We start from the raw sequence: 22352 nt of genomic DNA on the forward strand, positions 1-22352 counted from the left end.
ACAATGTAGAAATCGATTATAGTGCTATAGCAACCGACAATGCAAACAATACTCCTTCCAGTGCCATATAAGTACATTTTTAGACAAAGTCTAAGAAAGGAAGTATAAAATTACCTTTCAGTACAAAGTATTTCCATGATATTCCAATTATGTTTAAAAATTAAACTTGAAAATGGTTACTTAAAGATGTGTTTTCATCGCAATCGTTTACGAAAAAGCCAAATAATTAGGGCAAAAAAAACTTTTTTCAGTATTCTTAAAATATCTCGTTAATGGTGACCTCAGTAAAAAAATGGTCGCAAAATAATGTTACGAAAAAATGTTATAAAACATGTAAAAGAAAGTCAAGATCAGGCAGAAAAGCGAAAAAATTCAATAAAGAAAAAAGAAGCTTCGGTAAAGCGGATCACGGAAGTCAATTTTCGAAAATTGTGCAGAAAATTCGGAATAAATAAGAATTATGTGAGCAAAAGTAAAAGAGTTCACCTTGGTGGCGATATCATCTCATGGTCGTTCTTCGGCATACATTAGTCGTTCTGGAATCTAGGTTAAGGCAGTTCATAAAGCATCCTGAAAACAATTTTGTGTTTTGACCAGATATAGCAACTGCAAAATACGTCGTGGTATCTTTTGCAGCACGGGCGTATACTTACATTAAATTTAATATCTATATATTCATCGGAAAAATTACGACATAGGTATTCATAAAATTCTTAACTTTAAATGAAATGGTTAAATTAATTTTGTTCCTCTGCTCTAAATCTAAAACCATTAAAGAAGAAATCTTCGGCTTTTTCTTCTAAATATATCCACTACTTCATCTGCATTAATTTCTCTTCCATAGTGAATGTTCATGAAGGTCAAACCATTAGGCCTGTTTTCACTTGTAGTGTTTCAGTCTCCTTAGGCTCGAGAAAGACCTTTCTGGGGTAACAGTGAATACAGGAATGGTAGTCAAGATTTGTAGTAATGTGTAAATATTAGGATAAAGGTTTTTATCGCACATACCTAAGCATTCCAATCTAGATTTCGAGGTAGGCCAGATACTTGTCATCACTGTTTTCCATATTTCAAGCTCTGCTTCAACTAATGATATGTTATATGATACTGGCAGTAAAATTTTAAGGTAACACACCAGATAATGCTGATACTACTTTACGATGTTGGCTAAACCTTTCAACCAATTGTTGAATTGTATAATCAAAAAATAGAATGAACAAATTAATTTTGTAATACGTTCATAAATCCAATGCAGGAATCTCTTCCGACTACGCGTATCCTTCGCAGTATAACACCACTTTCTTCCAGTAAAACCTTTGCCTTCATAGAGATGAAGAAGATTCAACGTCGGTGTTATTTCTCAGGAGTTTTAAGACATTAATAACTTCATCTACATGTTTGAATGCCGTGATGAGATCGATGTCAATTGTTTGTGATTGTTTTCATACCGACCATGTACAGTTCATAACTTATTGAAGAATCACTAAACACATCACAAAATCCGAAGATCGTATTTAGCAATTGGGCGGCTTGTTGCGATGTTTTCGTATTGTGATTAAATTGGAGTTCTCCGAGAGCATTCACAATCGCTGAATAAATTTCCCTGAATCTTATAATAGCTTCATGTTTGTGGACCCACCGTGTTTCACACATTGAGAACAATCTTTTTTGGTTACCGTCAGGTAGTAGCCTTCAAGCTGTTGAATTTTTTCTTTCAACAAAGCAGTGCGTTGAAGAGAATGTCGAAAGTAGGAACCAATAGATTGAACAATTCCAATGCAATTTCGGACATTTGCTAATGAAAATGAATCATCAATAGTAAGGTTGAGAGAGTATGCACTATAGTGTACATAAACAACAAGAGGACATTCTTGGAGAAAATAAGCTCGGGCTTCGTGCAAATACCTACCCACTCATAGCTTCAGCCCCATCGTAACCTTGACCAACCACCAACCACATGAGAACATTCAAGTCTATGTTTTTTCAGAGATTTGCGAGACCGGATCCTAAAACATCGACAGTTTAAGTCTATGGTGTTTATTATATAAACATATATTTCGTCAGCCAGAATCGCATACTTCTTCAATTATTTTATGTTGAATTAATTCACCACAAATGTCAATTATTTCGTTTTGGATCTGAGGGCTTGTGTACAGGACATTCTTCTGTGAAGTATTCAAATGTTCAGCTAGATCTTTATCTCCACACTCAGCCGCGAACCGGGCTTTAAAATTACCATCATTATGCAGTAGTTGTTCAGGTTCTGGTGTAATTTATATGCGCCCCGAATCGATTTTGAGCAAACTCCGGCAAACGCCAGTTCTAGGATTCCATAGTTTAATGCAACATTTAATAATAAAAATTACGACAGCGAGCCCAATGGGTACTGATTCAATTATATAAAATGTTTGTTTTCGTAGTTTAGTCAGCATTGTTTCATTGAGTAATATAGAATCAATGAAAAATTCTAAATTACCTAAAATTTCCTTAAAAAAAGTTTAACTATCTCTTATTATATAATTAAAAATAAATTAGTTCGAGGAATTTTTTAATCAGTTAAATGATAACGAGATGAGTAACCAATGAAATATTTTGGACGTCTAGAAAAATAGAAAAATTGGAAGTCATCCCGGAATAATTTGACTAATTAGGAATATTACCTTTCGTTGCTTAATACATCAAGCTGTCGAATAATGAAAATTTTTAATTAATGGAAAATTTATTAGAATATTAATGAATTTGTATTAATTTGATAACGTAGATATTTTTTCTAAAAGCCATTTGGCCGAATTAAGAGTTCATGCAGCTACAAGAGAACCGCAAGATATAACTGCCTGAGGTAAACCTGTACTATATTACAGCCTTGGAAAGAACCAATGATGATAATGCGTAATCAACAACAGTAAACGATCAGTTCAAGCAAAATTCAATAGATTATCAGTATAGCAATTTCTTGTATTATGGAAAATTGCTGGAAAATAACTTATCATCACATCTAGTCGACAAACATTTTTACAAAATTGAACCATTTGAAAATCGACGAACGTGGATGTAAGAGAACAGTAATATAGCTGATTGTCAAATATGTGGGGAAAGACTAGAAGGAGTAACAGTCTAAGAACCACAGAACATCCATATAGATTTTCGATGTCAGGGCCCTCGATGGTACGTGGCAGAACTAATTTATTTTCGCGGTTCATTTAAATTTACGACACAGAATATCTACTGTATTCTATATTATTCATTTCCACCCAGCTGTTGGATAGATACTCAAAACTTTAATAGTAAAATAACTAAACTATATTAATGTATCACAGTTGAAATAAAAGATTGTAGATACTTTTTTTGTATATAGAAAGAGCAAAAGTTTTATCCTGTATAGTCCATCATTTTGGTGTACCTTGTCTATACATTCAAATGTTCCAATTTCAATCTTCTTCAATGTCGTTAACTGCTTTTTGTTATTCTTCAGACTGTTTCTCAATTTTGATATTTTGGCCATTGTATTCCGATGAACTTGATACATTACCATTTTCTTAGGTGTTAAATTGTTCTTGATAGTTCCAGCTACAGTAAAAAACCCGATTTTTGTTTGTCAAAACCACTAACTTCCTCTGTAACAATGGAATCTGAAAATTAAAATTAAACTTAAAAACACCAAAGGCTCTTCTATGGGTAAATTACGGACTATCAACTTGATGCTCTTCGACGATCATATCAATATCTACTATATCTGTTTTTACATCATATGAATGTTCTTGGTTTACTATACAGTCATGAACTTTGACATAACTGTGATCTTCATAAATGAAAGTAGATAATGAAGGTAAATTACAGGTAAAAATAGATGGGATAGCTTTATACTTCAAATGTTTTCTATTGAAATTTGTAATATCACTCATCCGAAAATGATTTTCACACAAGCAATAATTTGATGTTGAGCATTGTATTTTACAAGATTCTTTCCATTTAGAACACACATCAGGAAATCGTTTGGGAAATTGAAACAAATTTTTATTTATTTTGATAATTGACAATTAACAGTAATGCCAAGTTTTTGTTATACTAGCACCACAATTGATTAGTGGCAGAACTAAATTTGCCAATAGCCAATACACGAAATGGCTTTCACGAGTCGTCGACAGTAAAGATAAACTCACAAAATAATAACTTGCACTTTAGAAGAACAACTGGCTGACTCAGAAAAAAAGTTAAGCTACCTAAAGATATTCTCAAGGTTTTAAACTCTTGCGTATACGAAATGTTTCCAGTAATCCATAATCTTATCAAAATATCGTCCACACTTTCGAGTATTTCCTGCACATAATAGACTACAAACTATTTTGAACTCAAGATTCAAAAGTATGGATTTTTCTGGACGATGTTTTCCATTTATTTACCGTTTCGACAGGTCTATTACAAATTTACTTTCAGTTACTGTGGATACGACAGAGCTTTTTAAAATTGAAAAAAAAACACGTTTGACAGATCCCTGAGCGCTCTTCGTCCACAGAACAAAAACAAGACCAAGAATTTGTTTTGTAATTTCTAATACCAAGTTCGGGTTTCGAATTTTAAATAAACTAAAAATTTTAAATAAATTTTAATAAAACCGCGTATGTGAAGCCCGTTGTTAAAAGTGAGGAATTAATAAAAGCGACTTTGACATTTTCCAAAAGACAATAATCGTTAATAATGGAAATATTTTGTTAACTACTATAATTTAATTTATTAACAAATTTGGAAACAAGTCTTTAATTAAATCATATTTTTTTCAATACTTATGCATGAACGTATCATGACAAACATTTTGCTGAAGAAAAATTTCAATACATATTTTAGAAGTAGTACATCACTCAGTCTAGATCCTTCAAACTTTTTTTTAATAGAAATCTTAGGACTTAATGACCAAATTTTAATTTTCCATCTAAAGTGGATTGTGTACTAAATTCCAGGTGATACTCTTTATGAATCCGTCACGTATTATGTGCTCGGACTACCTTTTCGTTTACCTGAAATATCCCTTCCCCAAATCCCAAAGTTTTATATGAACGAATGGCTGACGGCTTATGAAGAAAATGATGATTCCATGGTAACATGAAAAATAATATAAGCTTTAAATATTCAATCTTTGAGAATTACAGTTCCGTATTGTTGAAGATATCTTTCCGAACCTCGGTAGAAACCTGCCGGAAAAACACTTTTTATTTAGTTTATTATAAATTAATTTTTTCTGTTAGTCGAGTTTTTACAACTTTTGTTTTAAATTGCGACATTTATCCGTCTATAGGAAAAAATGATTGTGCTGAAACCTTTGTAAGGCTTATATGGAAATCTACTAGCTGAAAAATTTGATAGTGCAAAGTACATTTACTTCTTGTTCAGCGCAACATTTTCTGAGACCGAAATATTTTGGAGAAATTTTCGTCAAATAAAATACAAAAACAATTAATAATAAATAAATAAAATAAACACCCCCTCGAAAGAGACTTTAGTCCTCTATTCAGCAATGTATTTTTTTTTTTAGATTAATCTAATATTCTTTCAACACAATTCAATTAAATGTTCAAAATGATCACCATTCACTTTTCACAATAACCGAGACGATTTTGGAATCCTCATACAACATTTTGTATGACCTCATTGGTTATTTTGTTAATTTCTTCTATTGTTTATTTAAAATCAGCCATATTGACAGGAAAAAGTTTTTGTAATGTAGGTACTGGGAAGTTAAAAAAATCTTAACTGTGCCCTCAAAAAAATAAGGGCCAATAATTTTATTGTTAATGATACCAGCCCAAACGGTCCCTTTTTTAGGATATTGAGTATGAGCCTCACACATCCAGTGAGGATTTTCTCTGCTCCAATATCTACAGTTAGGTTCGTTAACCTTTCCGTTTAAATGAAACGTCACTTCATCAGAAAAAACTATTTTGTCTATGAAATGCAAATCTGCGTTCATTCTTTCCATCATCAATTCACAGAATTCTTTCCATTTATCAGGATCATCTTCATTCACCTCCTGAACCAACTGAACTTTGTAGGGGTGGTATTTTTCTTTATATAAAAATTTCAAAATAGATGATTTACCTACATCATTGTCGGTGGCAAGTTTTCGAGTTGTCTTATGGGGATTTTCTCTCTAGAAGTACATCTAGCTTTTTTTCATCAGTAAATTGAACATTTCTACCTGGTTTTTCAATATTATTGACATGTCACGAAACTTATTTTCAATTTTGCTAACTGTAGACTGCCAGACGTGTTGTCCAGAGTATTTATTATTAAAAATTTCACAAACCTTGTTTTGAATTCCTGTTGTCTTTGAGTCTCGGACAAAGAAGCCATAAATTTAATACGCGCACAAATATTATAAAGAAGTCTTCTAGTAACTTTAAGTACCTAACTATCAGCAGCCTACTAGATTCATATCAATTGTTTATTTGGCTTTTTACAACAACAAATAAAAAAATACCCGATTATTTCTAAAGTATATTTTAATAGACCAGAGAATATTGCTGATTTAAAAGTTAGGATAACGGAAGAAATTAACAAAACCAATCAAAAAATATTTTTATTTTTCAAAACAAAATTAAAAACTTAATTTATTACCTAAACCGCCGCCAATGTTAATTCCCTCTACTGACTAAATATTAAATTAATTTGGATATTATATTTCCATTTATATAAATTATGAGCCGATCCAGTAGCTTTAGTTATAAACAATAAAGTGACAGAAAATACAAAAAACGTTACAAAAATGTATTTGTACTTATTGTTTTTGTTGACAATAATTTTACAATCCCATTGTGATTCCATGACACCATATTACTTATTCCGAAAAAATATAGTAAACACGCTATTAACTCCAACTTTAGGTGCAAAAAATAGTTTATGTTATAATCATAGTAAATTCTATTGGGAAGAATTGGGTAAATGGAAATTGTGGGCTACAGAAAGTAAGTAAAAATAACATTTTTATATTATTTCTTCCTCTTCGCTTCGTTATTTGTTTGAGAGTGATGCAGTTTTGATTTGGATGTTGACGTACTGAAACCCCACGAATCCTTTCCAAACTGAATACTCACTTCATATGAATGTATTTCTGTTTCTTATGTGCTGATTAAAAAAACTCACTTAAGTCGCAATAAATGACTAAAATAAGTAAAGTACGAATCAATTAAGAAAACGCCACAGACGTCATCATCTTTGGTTTGGTGTATGCATGGTATGTTTATAATAAATGCAGTTTTTGCACGTGTTGAGTGTAATATTTTATCTATGTTGTTAGTTAACAAAAAACATTATTCGCTATCAGAAACTAGAGACGAACATCCTATTTCATCCTCTAATGAACTATCAGTATCCTCGCTCTTTTTGTCTTCACTTTCTTCCGATGAATCCGTATTTACTGTAAATATTAAGTGATCTAGAGTGTGGTTCAAGATGTTCTCTTTTTGTATAAGGTCATTCTCATATTTTTTAACATGTTGGCAAATATTATACCACTCTTGTTCCGATACCTCCTCAAATTTTTGCCTATCGAGTGCCTCCGTATCGGACAGTTAAATGTTGTATTGTGCACAGTTACCCAATTTTTTACTAATGCCCAGATTTTTTCGATCGGGTTTAGTTCTGGATGATAAGGAGGTAAACGTAGTACACGGTGCCCATGTTGTTGTAACAGTTCGTCTAGTTTGTATTTTATGGGGAAGCGAAATTTATTTTCTTGAAAAATGCGGTATAGCTCCGGTTTTGTTAGTTTGCTGATAATCCATTTTCTGTTAGCCAGTTTAACAGTTCTTCTTTCTTAGAAGACGTCGTAATATTTTTTTTATTGGTACATTATGGTATGCTGCGTTGTCTATAACGAGGACAGACCTTTCAGGCAGATTCGGCAACAATTGCTTTTGAACACATGTCATGAAATTTTGATTATTCATGTCTTTATGGTAATCACCAGTTTTTGTACCTGCAAAAACAAACAAGTATATATAGTAAGTAAATTATAATTCTATTGGTAAATGACAAGTAGGTGGTAAGTGCTATAGTTTATCGCAATTTAAATGCAATTGTACAAAAAAATATTTTTTCTATTCTGGCTAAGTATGGTCAACACTGGAATCTGAATATAGATATTGACATTAATATTCATAATTTTCGGTATACGATATGCCGAAATATGGATATTTTAGCCATCACTAATTCTATTTTAAAAAATACAAGTATTCAAACTTGCCTGATTTAAATATAAGTAATCCGGTTTTTACGAATCCTTTTTCTCCACCAGCATGTATTATAATCAGCCGTTGGCCTTTAGAAATTGGCTTCTTGATTCCTTTTAGAGTCTCATCGTACCAGCCCCTGTCTTTAACATGGCTGCTGTGTATGTAAGTTTCATCAGTATAACATATATTGCGGCCTCTGGCGAAATACGATCCAGCTTTCTTTTTTTGTGTTACGTATTTTTTTCGGCGAATGAAAAGATGTGCTTCAGCCCTCCCCACTCAACTTTTTGAGCTTCTTTTGATACCTTCTAAAAAGTACACCTTGACACCCCAGTAGCAGCTAGTACTCTTTCCCTGAAATATCAAAATATGTTAATATTCTAATTTAAAATATGACACTCAATAAGTAGGTGCCTGTATAAAAATGTGGAAACTCCGCATTTCTTCAACCTACTTCTCGAATTAAATCTTGCTACATACCTGTAATTTTTCAAAGGAATAGTAACTTCTTGATCCGCCTCTTTTTTCATGAAATTAATAATATTGCTTATGATTTCTCGTCCTTGGCTGCGTTTAGTAAGACCTTGCTTTCCAACATTTTTTTGCGGACATTATTTGAAACGATTTTGCCCCTAATGTTCAAAAACAGCAATATCTATAGAATAAACTATGGCACAGACTAAAAATAACACCGAACACAATAAATCACACTATCTACTGAACAACGAACAATACTAAATGCTGAATGTCCGATGTTCGGTCGGTTATGCATCTGACCATAAGCGCAAATTATTTATAATATTACAGTACTTTCCTTCGTAAGTAAAGGCTTGGCAACATCGAAGATGGACTCGCAATGGTAATAGATCCATGGTTGCGCGACGACTTCCCTTCGAATTCTGATTTGGACCATGCGGCAGTCGTGCGGCGTTGCAAGTCTTTTTAACACTTGCAAAATACCGAACAATCGTAAAAAAACGCCACTATCACATAAATGGGATGAGCCTAAGAGAGAAGGAAATTATTGAGGACTTTGTCAGTTATGACGCGTCTGGCCTTTTCTTAGCTGATTTGTACTTTACACAATATATACACAAATACGTATTCTGTGGCTTGGTATTAATTTATTATAAGTTCAGGTTTACTTTGGAGCGAATTCATTCATTTAACTGAAGTAAAGAAAGGAAAGAATGCTTAAAAATTAATTTTCACATGGTGTTATAAACCAATTTTATCTTGTTTTCTATTCAAATACTTATCAGTTATTTCAGGAATATTTCTTATTATAAATTTCTCTTTTTTTACTTTTTCTAGTTCCATGTTTTATCATTCATCTACTAACAATATCTCGTTATATTGAAATAGATTTTTATGGAATGATTCAATGAAATTGGTTATTTGGAATAATTGATTGAAGAATAAGTCATTCAATAAAATTCCACGTGTAATAATAAGAAATATTTCTCGAATTTTTTAGTGTACGACGCTTCCGCCAAATTTCCTAGTGGTATATTATATGGATCTCCGTACGCTTTGGGAAATTTTGATCAATGTCTGGAAATTAAAGTCCCTCGCCAGAATGAATTATTTGTAGGAAAATACTGCATGGCCAAAATAACGATAATTCCAAACACTAAATTTAAACTAAAAGAAAAAATTAATTATGAATTCTCGGATTACACTAAGTTTTACAACATTTCGGCTTGGAGTAAAGTGTTGGTAAGTCTTCTAAAATACCCATTCTTTAGTTGTCATTTGTACTATGAAAATATTTTCGAAAAAAGTATTTATTTCAAGTTTACACTGATAATAATCGAGTATGCTAAACTTGTTTGGTCAACATAACAAAGTATTAATAAGGCGTATTCTATATATTTAAGTTACGATTGCTCTACTTCTTTTTCCTTTTACCTTTTCAAGTATCGGAGGAAGATTCCGATTCATTTGGTACCCATACCGATATATCCATTCTTTCATGTCTCTTGTTAATCTTTTCATTTCATTTAGAATTTTCTCATTCTTATCTCGTTTATTTCTAATTTGGTCTATTACTTTTTTCTTGGTCTACCTCTTCTTCTCTTGATAATACTTCCTGTTTCTAGCCAATCCATCCAATTTAGCTGGTTTCTATTGTTTGTATTATTGGTTCTTATTTTGTTATTTGTCTTATCTCTTCCTTTCTACGTTTCTCCGTTTGTCTTTTTAGGTGTTTCATTTCAATAGTGTACATCTAGGCTTCATCCTTCTTTCTCAATGTTGAATTTTTACTTGTATATGTTACTATTGGTGACGTTAGTGTATTCTAAATCTTTTTCATTTCCATGTCAATATCTCTATGTCCCAGTTTGTAGTAAAGTCTCGTTGAATAATTCTCCCTATTCGTTATTTGTATCTTTCTATTCTTATTTAATTTGTGTTTTGATCCTGTCTTTTACAATTTATGATCATCACTTTAGGTATTCACTTCCTTTTTCATGTTTTCTATTTGTTTAGTCTATATATTATATAGTTAACACACTGTTTATAGTACCACTACACCAACACTCACATTTACACTGCCTGACGGGTGCTTGTATAACCAAGTTATCGTCTTCAGATACTGAAAGTAAACTCAATGTTATTTGTTTACAGTTATCTACAGATAATTCGGTTATCGAAATGCTAGTCAGACAGTGTGAGTGGTGGTGTAAGCAGTGTGTTCAGTATGAATATCACCAACTGGTACAAAATTCAAACTTAGTCTATATATTTACAAGCTTCTACATCTTATTTCTGATATTTGATATCAATACCATATCTTCTGTATATAGTAGTGAATTTATTTGGGCTTCAGATTTTCAATAGTACAGTTTTGTCGTTTATTTGTTATAGACAAAAGTTATCCCTTTCTTCATTAAGATCTCTTCTAATTTCATTCCTAATATTTGTAATTTCAATCTTCGTGATGTTTAATTTTCTCAAAATTTCATTTCGCGATTTTTCATCACGCTTTCTAGAACTTTGTTATATGTAACTACCTCTTTTGTACACCCAAATAACGTTTAAACTCCCAATTCTAGTCAATGATGGTTGATTTTCTTTGAGAAGAATCATCATAATACTTTCCAAGTCAAGCCTTATCTCAATGGTATGTTTTCGGTTGTTCAAACCAAAAATTTGTTCACTTTTATTGTTTATAACAAACTATTGGAGGGAATGAATTAACATTTTACTAGGTGTTGATTGATCGATGATTTAAAAATTGACAGGAACTTTTGTGATAAAGGCGATAAAAAAATACAGAATTAAAACGATGTTATTTATTGTAGGCTTATAAAAATGAAATTTCAAAAGCTTCAAGGAACGAAATTTATTTTTCTATTTGTATGCCATCATCTTGCACCAGTGAAGACCTCAAAGAGCGTCTATTATATTTATCCAAAACTATAACTAGTACAAATAACGAATTTGATATAACCATTGGTATAGACGAAAGAAATTGTCAAATTAAAAAAGAATACAAACCTTCGACTGGTGATATAGTTTTTATGTAAGTACAGTACAATCAAACGTTCATTCCAAAACCAAACAAAAATACTAGAAATTACATATTCCAAAATTGCTTGTGTAATCGTGTAATATTTAATATAATTTTTTTTTTCATGTTCAAGCAGCCAGCTGAGATATAATCCACTATGTTAGCTGACTATTTTTCTTCAAAATATTAGGCAAACTATAAACTAACAAATTTTCAAACGGGGGAAATAATTTACCGAAACTGTACCTGGCTCCTGGACTCTATGTTTTATTTTCAGTCTCTGAGTTTAGCAGTTTAGTTTTTCATTTCTTGATTTGCTGAAGCTATTTCTAGTATAGAAGAATAATTTCTAAATTTGCAAAACCTTAACCAGACAGAAATGAGGAATTCTATTAAATACTCAATTTTGATTCATTGAAAAAAGACTTCAGTCTGTAAACTTATCGTTTACTAAATTAAATCTGGAAGTTATTGAATGAGAAGAGAATCAGTTTTACACATATTTATTTATTTTTTTCTTGTTTCTAGAGCTGTAGTCGCATTCTTTATTTTATTGGTGCTTGTGTGTTCAATTTATGACCTACTTTCAAGATCAGAAGATGGTTTTTTACTAAGATTTCGAGGTAAGCATCATTTTTTTTCAGGTAACAATCGTATTTCAGCAATCTAATACAGTGGAAACTCGATTAACTGGACTAATTGTTGTTGTTAGGGATTCGGATAATCGAAAGTCCGGATAATCGAATATATGAAGAAAAGCGGGTTTTGTTAAATAAGTTTAATAATAATAATATTCATTAATAAATAATAATATAATCAATCAAAAGTAATAATAGTTTAATAATAAGTTTAAGTTGGCTTAAAATATTTGGTAATTGGCATTTGAGGTAAGCTACTTTTTCTTTTCATTGCTGCTATATCACGAATTGGTTTCAGCTGTAGTAAACTCACAGTATCACTCTCTGTTTGTTTATCAAACCATTTGAGACCTATTTCCAGAGCCTGAAGTGCTTAATCATGAGATGGTTCTACATCATTTTCCACGTCTAGATTTTCTTCTGTTTCATTTTCTTGCATTTCCTGCTGTTCATTTATCTGCAATATGTTTTCTACGATTTCGTCATCCGACTAAATCTGAAAGCCTTGATCATTATTGTCACAAGTGACCCACTCTTTGATATCTTATATTTTGTAACTTATATCTCAATACTACTTAATTATTTAATTGGACGCAGTTGATAGTCCGGATAATCGCGAATCCGTATAACTGAGGGCCGGATAATCGAGTTTCTACTGTAACTATAAATAATAATTAAAATTAATCACTAATATTTTTAGGTAATTGGCACACCATTTTTTTATGCTTTTCATTTCCATATAATTTGAAGAAATTAGCGACGAAAACAGAAAACGACGATGGCTTAGACTGTTTGGCTGGTATTAAAGTGATCTCATTATTTCTTATTATTTTTGGACATCGTTGCATGTTTACGTTTGGTGGTCCTCTATACAACGCCCCTTTCATAGAGGAGGTACGATTTAAATCCTTTTAACCCGTCAAGATGGAACTTATTGTTTCTTAAAGCAACTTGACATAATGCAATACAACGTGCAAGAGATTGCATGCAAGTCTCTGTATTTAGTAAAAGTAAACAAATTCCTAACCTCAAATTTTATCTAATATTTTGTACCTAGTTCAACAATGAAAATACCAATGTTTTATGAAAGTAAGCTGATCTTTTAAGCCAAAAGTTACTAGCAATAAAAATGGTACAATACCAAAATCAAGATATTGCATGAAACAATCAGATGAATTTCATCAGCGCATGCATTTGATCAAGAAATATTGCGTCTTGAATTGTATTGCATCATGTTAAGCAGCCTTTAACGTTAGAAATTAACAAGTTACAGTGACAAAACTCATTATACAGGGTGTATGAATTTTGAATTTGTGACATACAGATAAGTAAATATTGCTGACAAAACTTGAAAAAGTGTTTTCAATTATTTATATAACGCTAATTTAAGATGCCAAATTATTAGAATTTCTTAATATTAGCATCACATATAAAATTCTCAAATTTTCGATTTAAACTTTCCGCTAAAAATCAGAGCTTGTTAACAGTTAACATTCTTCAGTGTTTATTTACTGTTGAAATATAAAATATTTTTTAAGCCTTTTAAGGGGTGTTTACTATTTATTCACGTGCCTAGAGTAATAAAGGAATGAAAAAAGTGGTCACAACTTGTTCGAAGAGATACTTTAATGTTATGTATGAATTTTTAAATTTATATTGACTTTACAATGAATATTTTGTGCCCAATTTGTGAAAAAAGATGGCATTTTTGAGTATGACATAGAATAAAAAATTTAATTAATTAATGGATACATTTAATGAATTTATTGAAAAGAAGAAAAGGAAGATATTATGTTAAATTCTACAAACTCTTTTTTGCGTCTAAACCCTAATTGAAGAATAAATAATATGTAATTTTAATATCACAAATCATAATTATTCATAAAATAATAAAATTATAGCCCAATCAATTCAAATATCACAACTTTAATGCACTTAAATAAAAAAAATATTGAGGCATCAAGTGAATGGTTGATGTTCATATTGAAATTTTAACATTTCTAAATCCAGCAGTACAGACATCATTATTGGTTACAAAGAATCCTGTCACCATGATTCGCTTTCCATTATAAATGTTTTTAATTCAAAATAAAAATACACAAATCAAAACTTAATTCAGATATAAATTCGTGAATTCACCTGTGATCTACAATAAAATGGAATTACTGGTGCATCGAACGTTCACTATATAGTGACGTCACTCGCAACTGATTGGTACATCATCTATTTCTGATAACGTGACAAAATGTTCCAATTTTTCATTAATATTATAACGATTTTAACAAAAAATAATAGAAATATTGTTTGTTTTATAAATTTTTGAGACTTTTAACGTGAATAAAGATCAATATGAATTTATTTTATACCACTATTAAATACCCTATTCAAAGATAATTCATTACTCCCTCACGTGAGGAAAAAGTGTAGCCGTTATAGTTTAACATATGTTTTATATTTTTAGGTATATTCAAAAGCCGAAGCAGCTACTATTTTGAATGGTCCAATAATAGTTGATACATTTTTCCTTATAGCCGGTTTTCTATCGAGCTACTTTATTTTAACAAAATTGGAACATTCCATAAAATTGGTTAATATACTTCTAATCTTTGTCCATCGATTGATTAGGTAAGTTATAAATATTGTTGATGATAATGGTTTCAATCTGGATAAAGCAGAGAATAAAATAAATGAAGCAGCTAAAATATACTAGAAAGGACAACGCTTGGTACAAATAAACTAAGAGCAAACTTGTCTGTAGGTAATTTCCATATTCAGCCGATCTAATTTGGTTCTGAAATGCTCAATCCAAAGAAATTTTTTCTCTACCCAACTTCTTCCTGAAGGTCCTCCAGTAAAGTTATCGTCTGAATGTTAGCAACTGACTGAGAGTCCATGAAGTTCTACTTGTAGTTGACTGTAAAGTGATCTAAATATTTCTAGCTTACGTTAGGTTAGGTTTACTGTAGCTTTGATTAAGTTATTTAGAATTTTTAGGGCTTGAAACTTCGCTATCAAGGATTTACACCGTTAAGTTGAAATTTCTGGAACCGTTGGCGATATTCATACTGAATACACTGTTTACACCACCACTATACCAACACACACAATTACACTGTGTCTGGCGTGCGTTTCCATAGCCAAGTTATCGTCTTCAGAAACTCAAGGTAAACAGTTTACCTTCAGTCTCTGAAGAGGATAACTTGGTTATCAAAACGCGCTTCGGACAGTGTAATTGTGAATGTTGGTGTAAACAGTGTATTCAGTATTTTACACCGTATCTTTAAGATATTTGTATAGCGATTTCTTGGAAAATGTTAATATGTAAGTGTTTTACAGGATGGTACCAGTTTATGGAATAGTATTAGCATTTTATTGTACCATTTACTATAAAATAGGGAGTGGACCTTTTTGGGAGGAACGGATAGGTGTTGAACGTGAACGTTGTTTGGAAAGTTGGTGGACAAATATATTATACATAAACAATTACGTCAATGTGGAAAAACTGGTACGTATGAGACCGATAATAGAATACTTAGTTCTTCAGGAATAAAAGTGATACAAAATCACAGAACTATACCTCGTAGAGAAGGTGTTTTCAAAATTAAATTCACAAGCTGTTGATTTTATAAATGTGAACATTTGACAAATAAGCGGAAATAAGGAGAAAGGTGTAAAATTAGAAAAGTAAAAAAATATTCAATTTTTTAGAATGATCTAATGAAGAGAAAATTAAAAATTTTACAATATAGTTAAACTACTCAACAATGTTATCCACACTAAATACTGTATCATTTCATTCTGCATCTTCAAATCCAAATGTCTTTTATGTCCCGGTTTCTACATGATGACTTGCTTAGGTAGTCTCAATTTCTTCATTCTCCACACATGTCCAAACCAGATCAGTTGACCACCTCTACTATTGTCTGTTCAACTTCCATAATCTCTATGATACTCTCCATGCAACACGAACTTCAAAGGATGAATAAGAATATTCATGGATTGAGTCATATATAAAAGACAAAAGCTCAAAGAAGACAAAATAAAATTGAACTGAATAACTGGACTGACTTTTTTAATTTTGATTATATAGGAGATTCTCATAATTCAAATCTCAATGGACAGCTCGCCGCGACGTCCAGCAGTGGCGGCCAGCCAAACCGGTCATATGCTTTTGTTGAAACGTCTACATCTAAATTTTGGCAGTCGTATTTTTTAAATTGATGTGAAAATAAAGATAAGCAGTCTGTACACATAACAGTTATTTACATAACAACACACTTATACGAAACAGAAACTAAGCATCCAAAATGACTGAAATTTCAGTAAGAATATTTTAACGCATGCGTAAATATATTTTCCAGCTTACATTGATAAGTACTAATATCTTCAGATTGAGATCTGATACTCCTCGCTTCATTACAATATATATTTACCGGTTAGTTAATAAAATCCCTAGCTCGTAATGGGGAATGTGATAAAAGTCCCTAACTTTACGAAAATTCGTTCAGTTTGAGCAACTGCTTGGTACGTGACACCACCACGTGATTTCAGAAGTAGTATTTTCGCTATCCTTTCGTAAAAAATAAAACATTGATTAATGTGTGTTGTAGCGTTTTAATTCCAAATTACTTAATATTATGGATACCAGGAAAACAAATAATAATTAGGTTAGGTTAGGTTAGATTAGGTAGTACTCAAAAACAAACCTGCACTTTATTCTACTGGCCCAATAAGCAGAGTTCGTTGATTTGAATCTGATGTTATATCTGATCATCCATCAATGTTGAAAATGATGTTTTACTTATAAAAGGCGTAGCTTTTGGCATACAATTTACTACAATTATATTTTATGATGCTGTTTAAGATTTTTATTACTTTTACTGATACAAAGTAAAGATTAACTATAAATGTGAGAAAATCTAATTTAAATTAAAAAAATCACGAATACTACCAATGAGCTATGATATTTATCACATTCCCTATTACGAGTTGGGAATTTTATAAACTATCCAGTAAATTTGAACATAAATAATTCTAATAAACATGTGATTTGTGTTTCAGTGTATGTTTCAATCGTGGTATTTAACGTGTGACATGCATTACTTCCTTCTCGTACCCATATTAGTTATTCTATTGAAATGGAAGGTAATGTTAGGTATAGGAACAATTCTAGTATTATTAGTATGCTCAGCTATAATTGTTACAACTTCGGTCTACATCTATAAAGAAGAACCAATTTTATTACTATATACAAAGTGAGTAAGATAAATTGATAATATATTTTTTTCTTGATAAAAAAACCAAGACGATTTATTAATAAAAACATTTAAAACGTGTAAAAATGAATCAAGTAAATCAACCTATCTTTGAAGGCTTCGTCGGATGTCAACAAGATCCTGAATCAGATAAATCACCGACTAGCTAATTTTTTCTTCTCCTTTCATCCATTTTGTCAACTCTTTTCCATTCTTTGCTACTTAATTCATTTGCCGTATTGATTCTTCTTCTTATTTTTCTTTACTTTATTTCTTATGTCTTTTGATTCGTCATTTTTTTATTAAGCTTGGTTGTGCTCTTCTCTCTTTATCTCCTTACCAGTTCCGACATCTTTCAAAGATTTTGTTTCCAATTGGTTGAACTTCTCTCTAATTACCTCGTTTCTTATCCTGTCCATCCACTTTTTCCATGTTAATTTCGTTAATTGTTTCATGTGTGTCTTTTTTTTTCGTTAGTCAGGATTTATTTTCATATATTGAGCTGTTCTATGCCTTCATTTTTATGTCTTCGCATATTTCTTTTTTCATGAATATTTTCTCATTTAGAGGATTCTAATAATCGGGAAAACATCTTCAATTGCATCCAAATTTTGCATTTTGGAAATTGAATTCTGTATATATTAATTAATTTTTTCAGATTATTAAAAGATCCCGTTTACAATACGACGTTTCGGGATATATATATTCCTTCACACATGAGATCTAGTCCATATTTCTTAGGGGTGCTAACTGGTTACATTAAATACAGAATGAAGAATTCAGCTTACAAACTACCTAAATGGATGAATAGGACCGGATGGTGTATCGCTTCACTTATTACAATTGCTACTATCCATATTGGATTCTTATTTTATTTGCCTCAGTTTGCAGAAAATTCAGTAATTTCTGCAGTATACGGTGGTTTCCATCATGTAACTTTTGTGCTTGGCATCGCATGGGCGATTATCAGTATTTCTTCCGGAAGAGGGCGTAAGTAAATCTCTCTTATTTTCCTATTTGATAATATAATCAGAGACAAAATGTACTTTATATGTATATATAATATATTCTGATCAATCATAGTAAAACTCTAAATTCTCTCTATCCTATCAAAAAATATATCGGAGGGTGCTTTTGCGAAAGAATGACTTTTTAATGAAGACGTTTTATTGTTAAAAAAATTATATTTTATACGATAATATCCTTCTAATTCCACATAGTTCGTGTATACCTAGCTTCAAATTGTTCCAAAATATCCAGAGTTTCAAATCCTACTCTTCATGTGAGTATTAAAACTTTTCTATCATTTTATGCAATGCATGCAATCTATCTTTGTGTGAAATTTTGAGAGAAGCCCTTATTTAGTGATTAGCCTTCGAAGCTGATTCAAATTGCTCCCAACTTTTGGTTGCCTAATCCCTTTACCTGAACCTTGTAGCGCAGCTTTCGCTACTCGAGGCAGTCTCGTGTTAGCAAAGATTTTCCACGAGAGAAAAGGTCGAGCCAGTTTTGCTCAAGATCGCCATGAGGCCGCACGTTTGGGAAGCTATTGCTACCTCGGCCTTTAAAAAAAGTAAAAGGAACTTGAAAGTTTTTGAATGTAAAAATTATGTCCAAAATAGACTTTTTTCCAAGTCAGATAATGGAATGTTCATTTTATGGTTTGTTGATATTACTCTTCTCTTAGTCCTCTATTAGTATAATCGGACATTGCGCGTCATAAAGATGTCTATATTCACTATATAATTGTATTAATTTGAGAGATGTTTGCGCTAGCAGTCCACGAACAAGCGAGACGAAATGCAGCCTTGAGTGGACGCGACAAACGTACTGGGGCGCCTTTGAGCATAAACAAAAACCGAAAAAGTTCGTCTAGGGTCGTGGTACCATCCCGGAGGCCGTGTCTTAAGCGAGTCTTGTACTGACTGGTCGAGGATTTGCCTCCCGAGGCAGCTCGCTTGTTGCGAATCGCTTCAAGCAAAATTTAATTCTTCCTTCTTCCCAATACATCCCTCCATATAAGCCAAAAGAATGTCAAATTGAAATTAATGTAGAAACATAAAGTTTTGATGATATTACCAATAACCTAATCTAGCTATTTCTTCTTCTATCTATTACATATCGGATTAGTGGAACAGGTAAACATTCAAACTTAATAAAGTCCATTTCACACGAATAAAATTGCTAATTACTTCAAACCACGGTTTTACATACAGGTCTGGATTCTAAGTGTTTGAAATAGCCATGGAGCGGCGCTACTATTTATAGATGCTATAGATGGACATGGAAAGGACACGGTTACATGTAAGATCGGGGGTAGATCACAGAATAACGTAATTTAGCGCTCGTGAAAATAACCCATCCAGCTACCACCGTTTACAGACTAGTATATAAGACCGTGCTTCAAACGCTGTACCTTTATTACAACGAATGACATCAAAAACAAAAAATCACCATAGAGAAAGTGTCTGGAAGGCCACTCTTGCATTCGCTCACATTGTAACAGTAGATCGAAAAATATCACATTTATTTTTTTTAATTTTAGCTTGGATAGAACCAATATTATCTTGGAGACCATTTATTATTCTCAGCCGCATTAGCTACACAACATTTCTTTGTCATGGTGCTATCCAATTGTACACAGCTGCTGTATTGCGTCAACCTAGTTACACCTCTGTCTTCAGTACAGTAAGTGTCAAAATCTTTATATTTATGTATCAACTGCCTTTGGTAAACTTTATTATTTCTAATATTACCAAAAAAGTTATTATTTATGAAAATTTCTTTATGGTGTCAAACCTAAAAGGCAACTATTAGATATTAAAATTTTTCAATAGTAGTGAAACGTTTTTCGTATTTATTTACAGTCTTTCTATTCGCGGGGTGAATTAAAAAACACTGTCTGTTCCGATTTTGCTTTATTTGCACACTATACAATACTCTTAACTTATAATAATTTGCCTAAAAATATCAGTTGAATAGTTTCTGCGATTGCTTTCATTAATTCGTTCTTTTCAGTTCGACTATTTTTATTTAAAACTGACTCATTATAATAAAATTTTCCTGAAGTATACATCAAATTATTTGTCTTTTTATTTGTTAAATCAAAAGACAAGGCGATTTTTGGACGTCTATATAAAAATTATGACAACTGATAGTCAATATTTCTAAATGACAAATCGATATACTAAGTTATCGAACTAATCGATCTTTTGTTCCAGTTTTATGAGGCGTTTGGAGATATCGTTATGTCCTTCAGTTTTGGATTTTTACTCAGTATGGTATTTGAATCGCCCATCATAGGAATTGAACGGCTCATATTTAGTAAAAACACAAAGAAACCGCAACATAATACTACTATCCAAGAAGATAAACACATAAAACAAGAAGTGGTGAATATAGATGATGAAAATTGTAACATTCCACGTGTAAATAATGTGTAAGATGAAATAATGCACAAAGACAACTTCTACAAGTTTTCAATTGGAATAGCAACGACGAAAACAGTTTCTTCACAGTTTTTATCCTCGCTCAATTTGTGGCTGCTGTTTGAGAATGCAAATTTTTTAGCTCTATTAATATTTTTGAGATTGTATATGACGCTTCTATTCATCATTTATCCATAGGAAGATGAAAATATCCTGTGATATGTGATTATTATAGAAAAATGAAACTTTTATATTTTTTTCGAATAAATAAATATTTTTTGCAGTTATTTCATTCGTATATTCTGGTTTCCAATGAAATGTCTTCAGAAACATCATTAAATCAGTCGGTATAATGTTTCAACTTGAAATAAAAACAGTTTATTGCAACAAAAGGAAAAGGAGAAGGCTGTCATATTTGTCTCCTTGGATTACTCTACTCATGTGACCGTAAAGTTCGTGCGGAAAACTAGGTACCCCAGTCTGTCTAATTCGGTCACGCGTGGCCAATGCTCCTTATTTTCCTCTATATCTTCGTAACGCAGCTCAAACGGGTCACAACCACACTCCTGAACTTTCTTCTGATAGCGCTAACGGTGATGACGAGTCAATTTCTCACAATATACCCTCAAAAAAGCCATACTTCATCAAACAATAATCACTAGCAATGATCCGGTATGTCCTCTCTCCTCGAAACGCATCAACAACATTATCGACGCCTTGTTGTCATGACTATTCAATAGATAAGGCTCGCGTCGCGTCACCCTGCCGGGGAAATATTTAACCAAAATTTATAACAAACTCATGTGCTCGTAAATTAAGCTGTTTTCCAGCTATTTTCTGAAAATAACCCTTGGTTAATATACCGTTACAAGTATAATCACACTTATTTGTCGCAATTTTGAAAATTCTGCAGAGATTTATGAATTGTACAAAGTTATAAACACTATTCACCAATAACATAAGCATTTTAATCTTCACGTTATACGGCATTTTAGGTATTATAAAATGTCAAAGTTGATTATGTATTCGGTTTGCTCTTGGTAGCTGCACTGAACTGTATCAGTGCAGGGCAGATCATGAGTATATAGAATTAGTTCGATCGGATACAAAGAACGATATAGTGCAAGTTGTGCAGAGAGTAATGGAGCATTTGTTGATTGTTCTATTTCATGTTATTTGATGTGATTCAGGCCTTGTAATATTAACAATAATGGAAAACGGTTTAGTACTTTTTGAATGCACTGTCTTGCACCTCATTGGCTGAACTGACTCTAGACCCAGTGCAAGCA

General features: G+C 31.9%; 1 protein-coding gene across 1 annotated transcript; it reads left to right on the forward strand.

Annotated features, from left to right (window-relative positions):
* Positions 1–6636: 6636 nt before the first annotated feature.
* LOC130893549 (nose resistant to fluoxetine protein 6-like) lies at positions 6637–21350 on the forward strand. Its single transcript, XM_057799791.1, has 11 exons — positions 6637–6956; positions 9703–9944; positions 11534–11754; positions 12271–12365; positions 13081–13274; positions 14842–15005; positions 15717–15885; positions 17442–17635; positions 18294–18625; positions 20181–20323; positions 20857–21350. The coding sequence occupies exons 1-11, from the start codon at positions 6758–6760 to the stop codon at positions 21076–21078; spliced, it is 2175 nt and encodes a 724-aa protein (XP_057655774.1). The 5' UTR covers positions 6637–6757; the 3' UTR covers positions 21079–21350.
* The last annotated feature ends 1002 nt before the right edge of the window (positions 21351–22352 follow it).

The sequence above is a fragment of the Diorhabda carinulata genome, chromosome 4 (genome assembly GCF_026250575.1).
Source record: "Diorhabda carinulata isolate Delta chromosome 4, icDioCari1.1, whole genome shotgun sequence".
In the NCBI taxonomy this organism is placed as follows: domain Eukaryota; kingdom Metazoa; phylum Arthropoda; class Insecta; order Coleoptera; family Chrysomelidae; genus Diorhabda; species Diorhabda carinulata.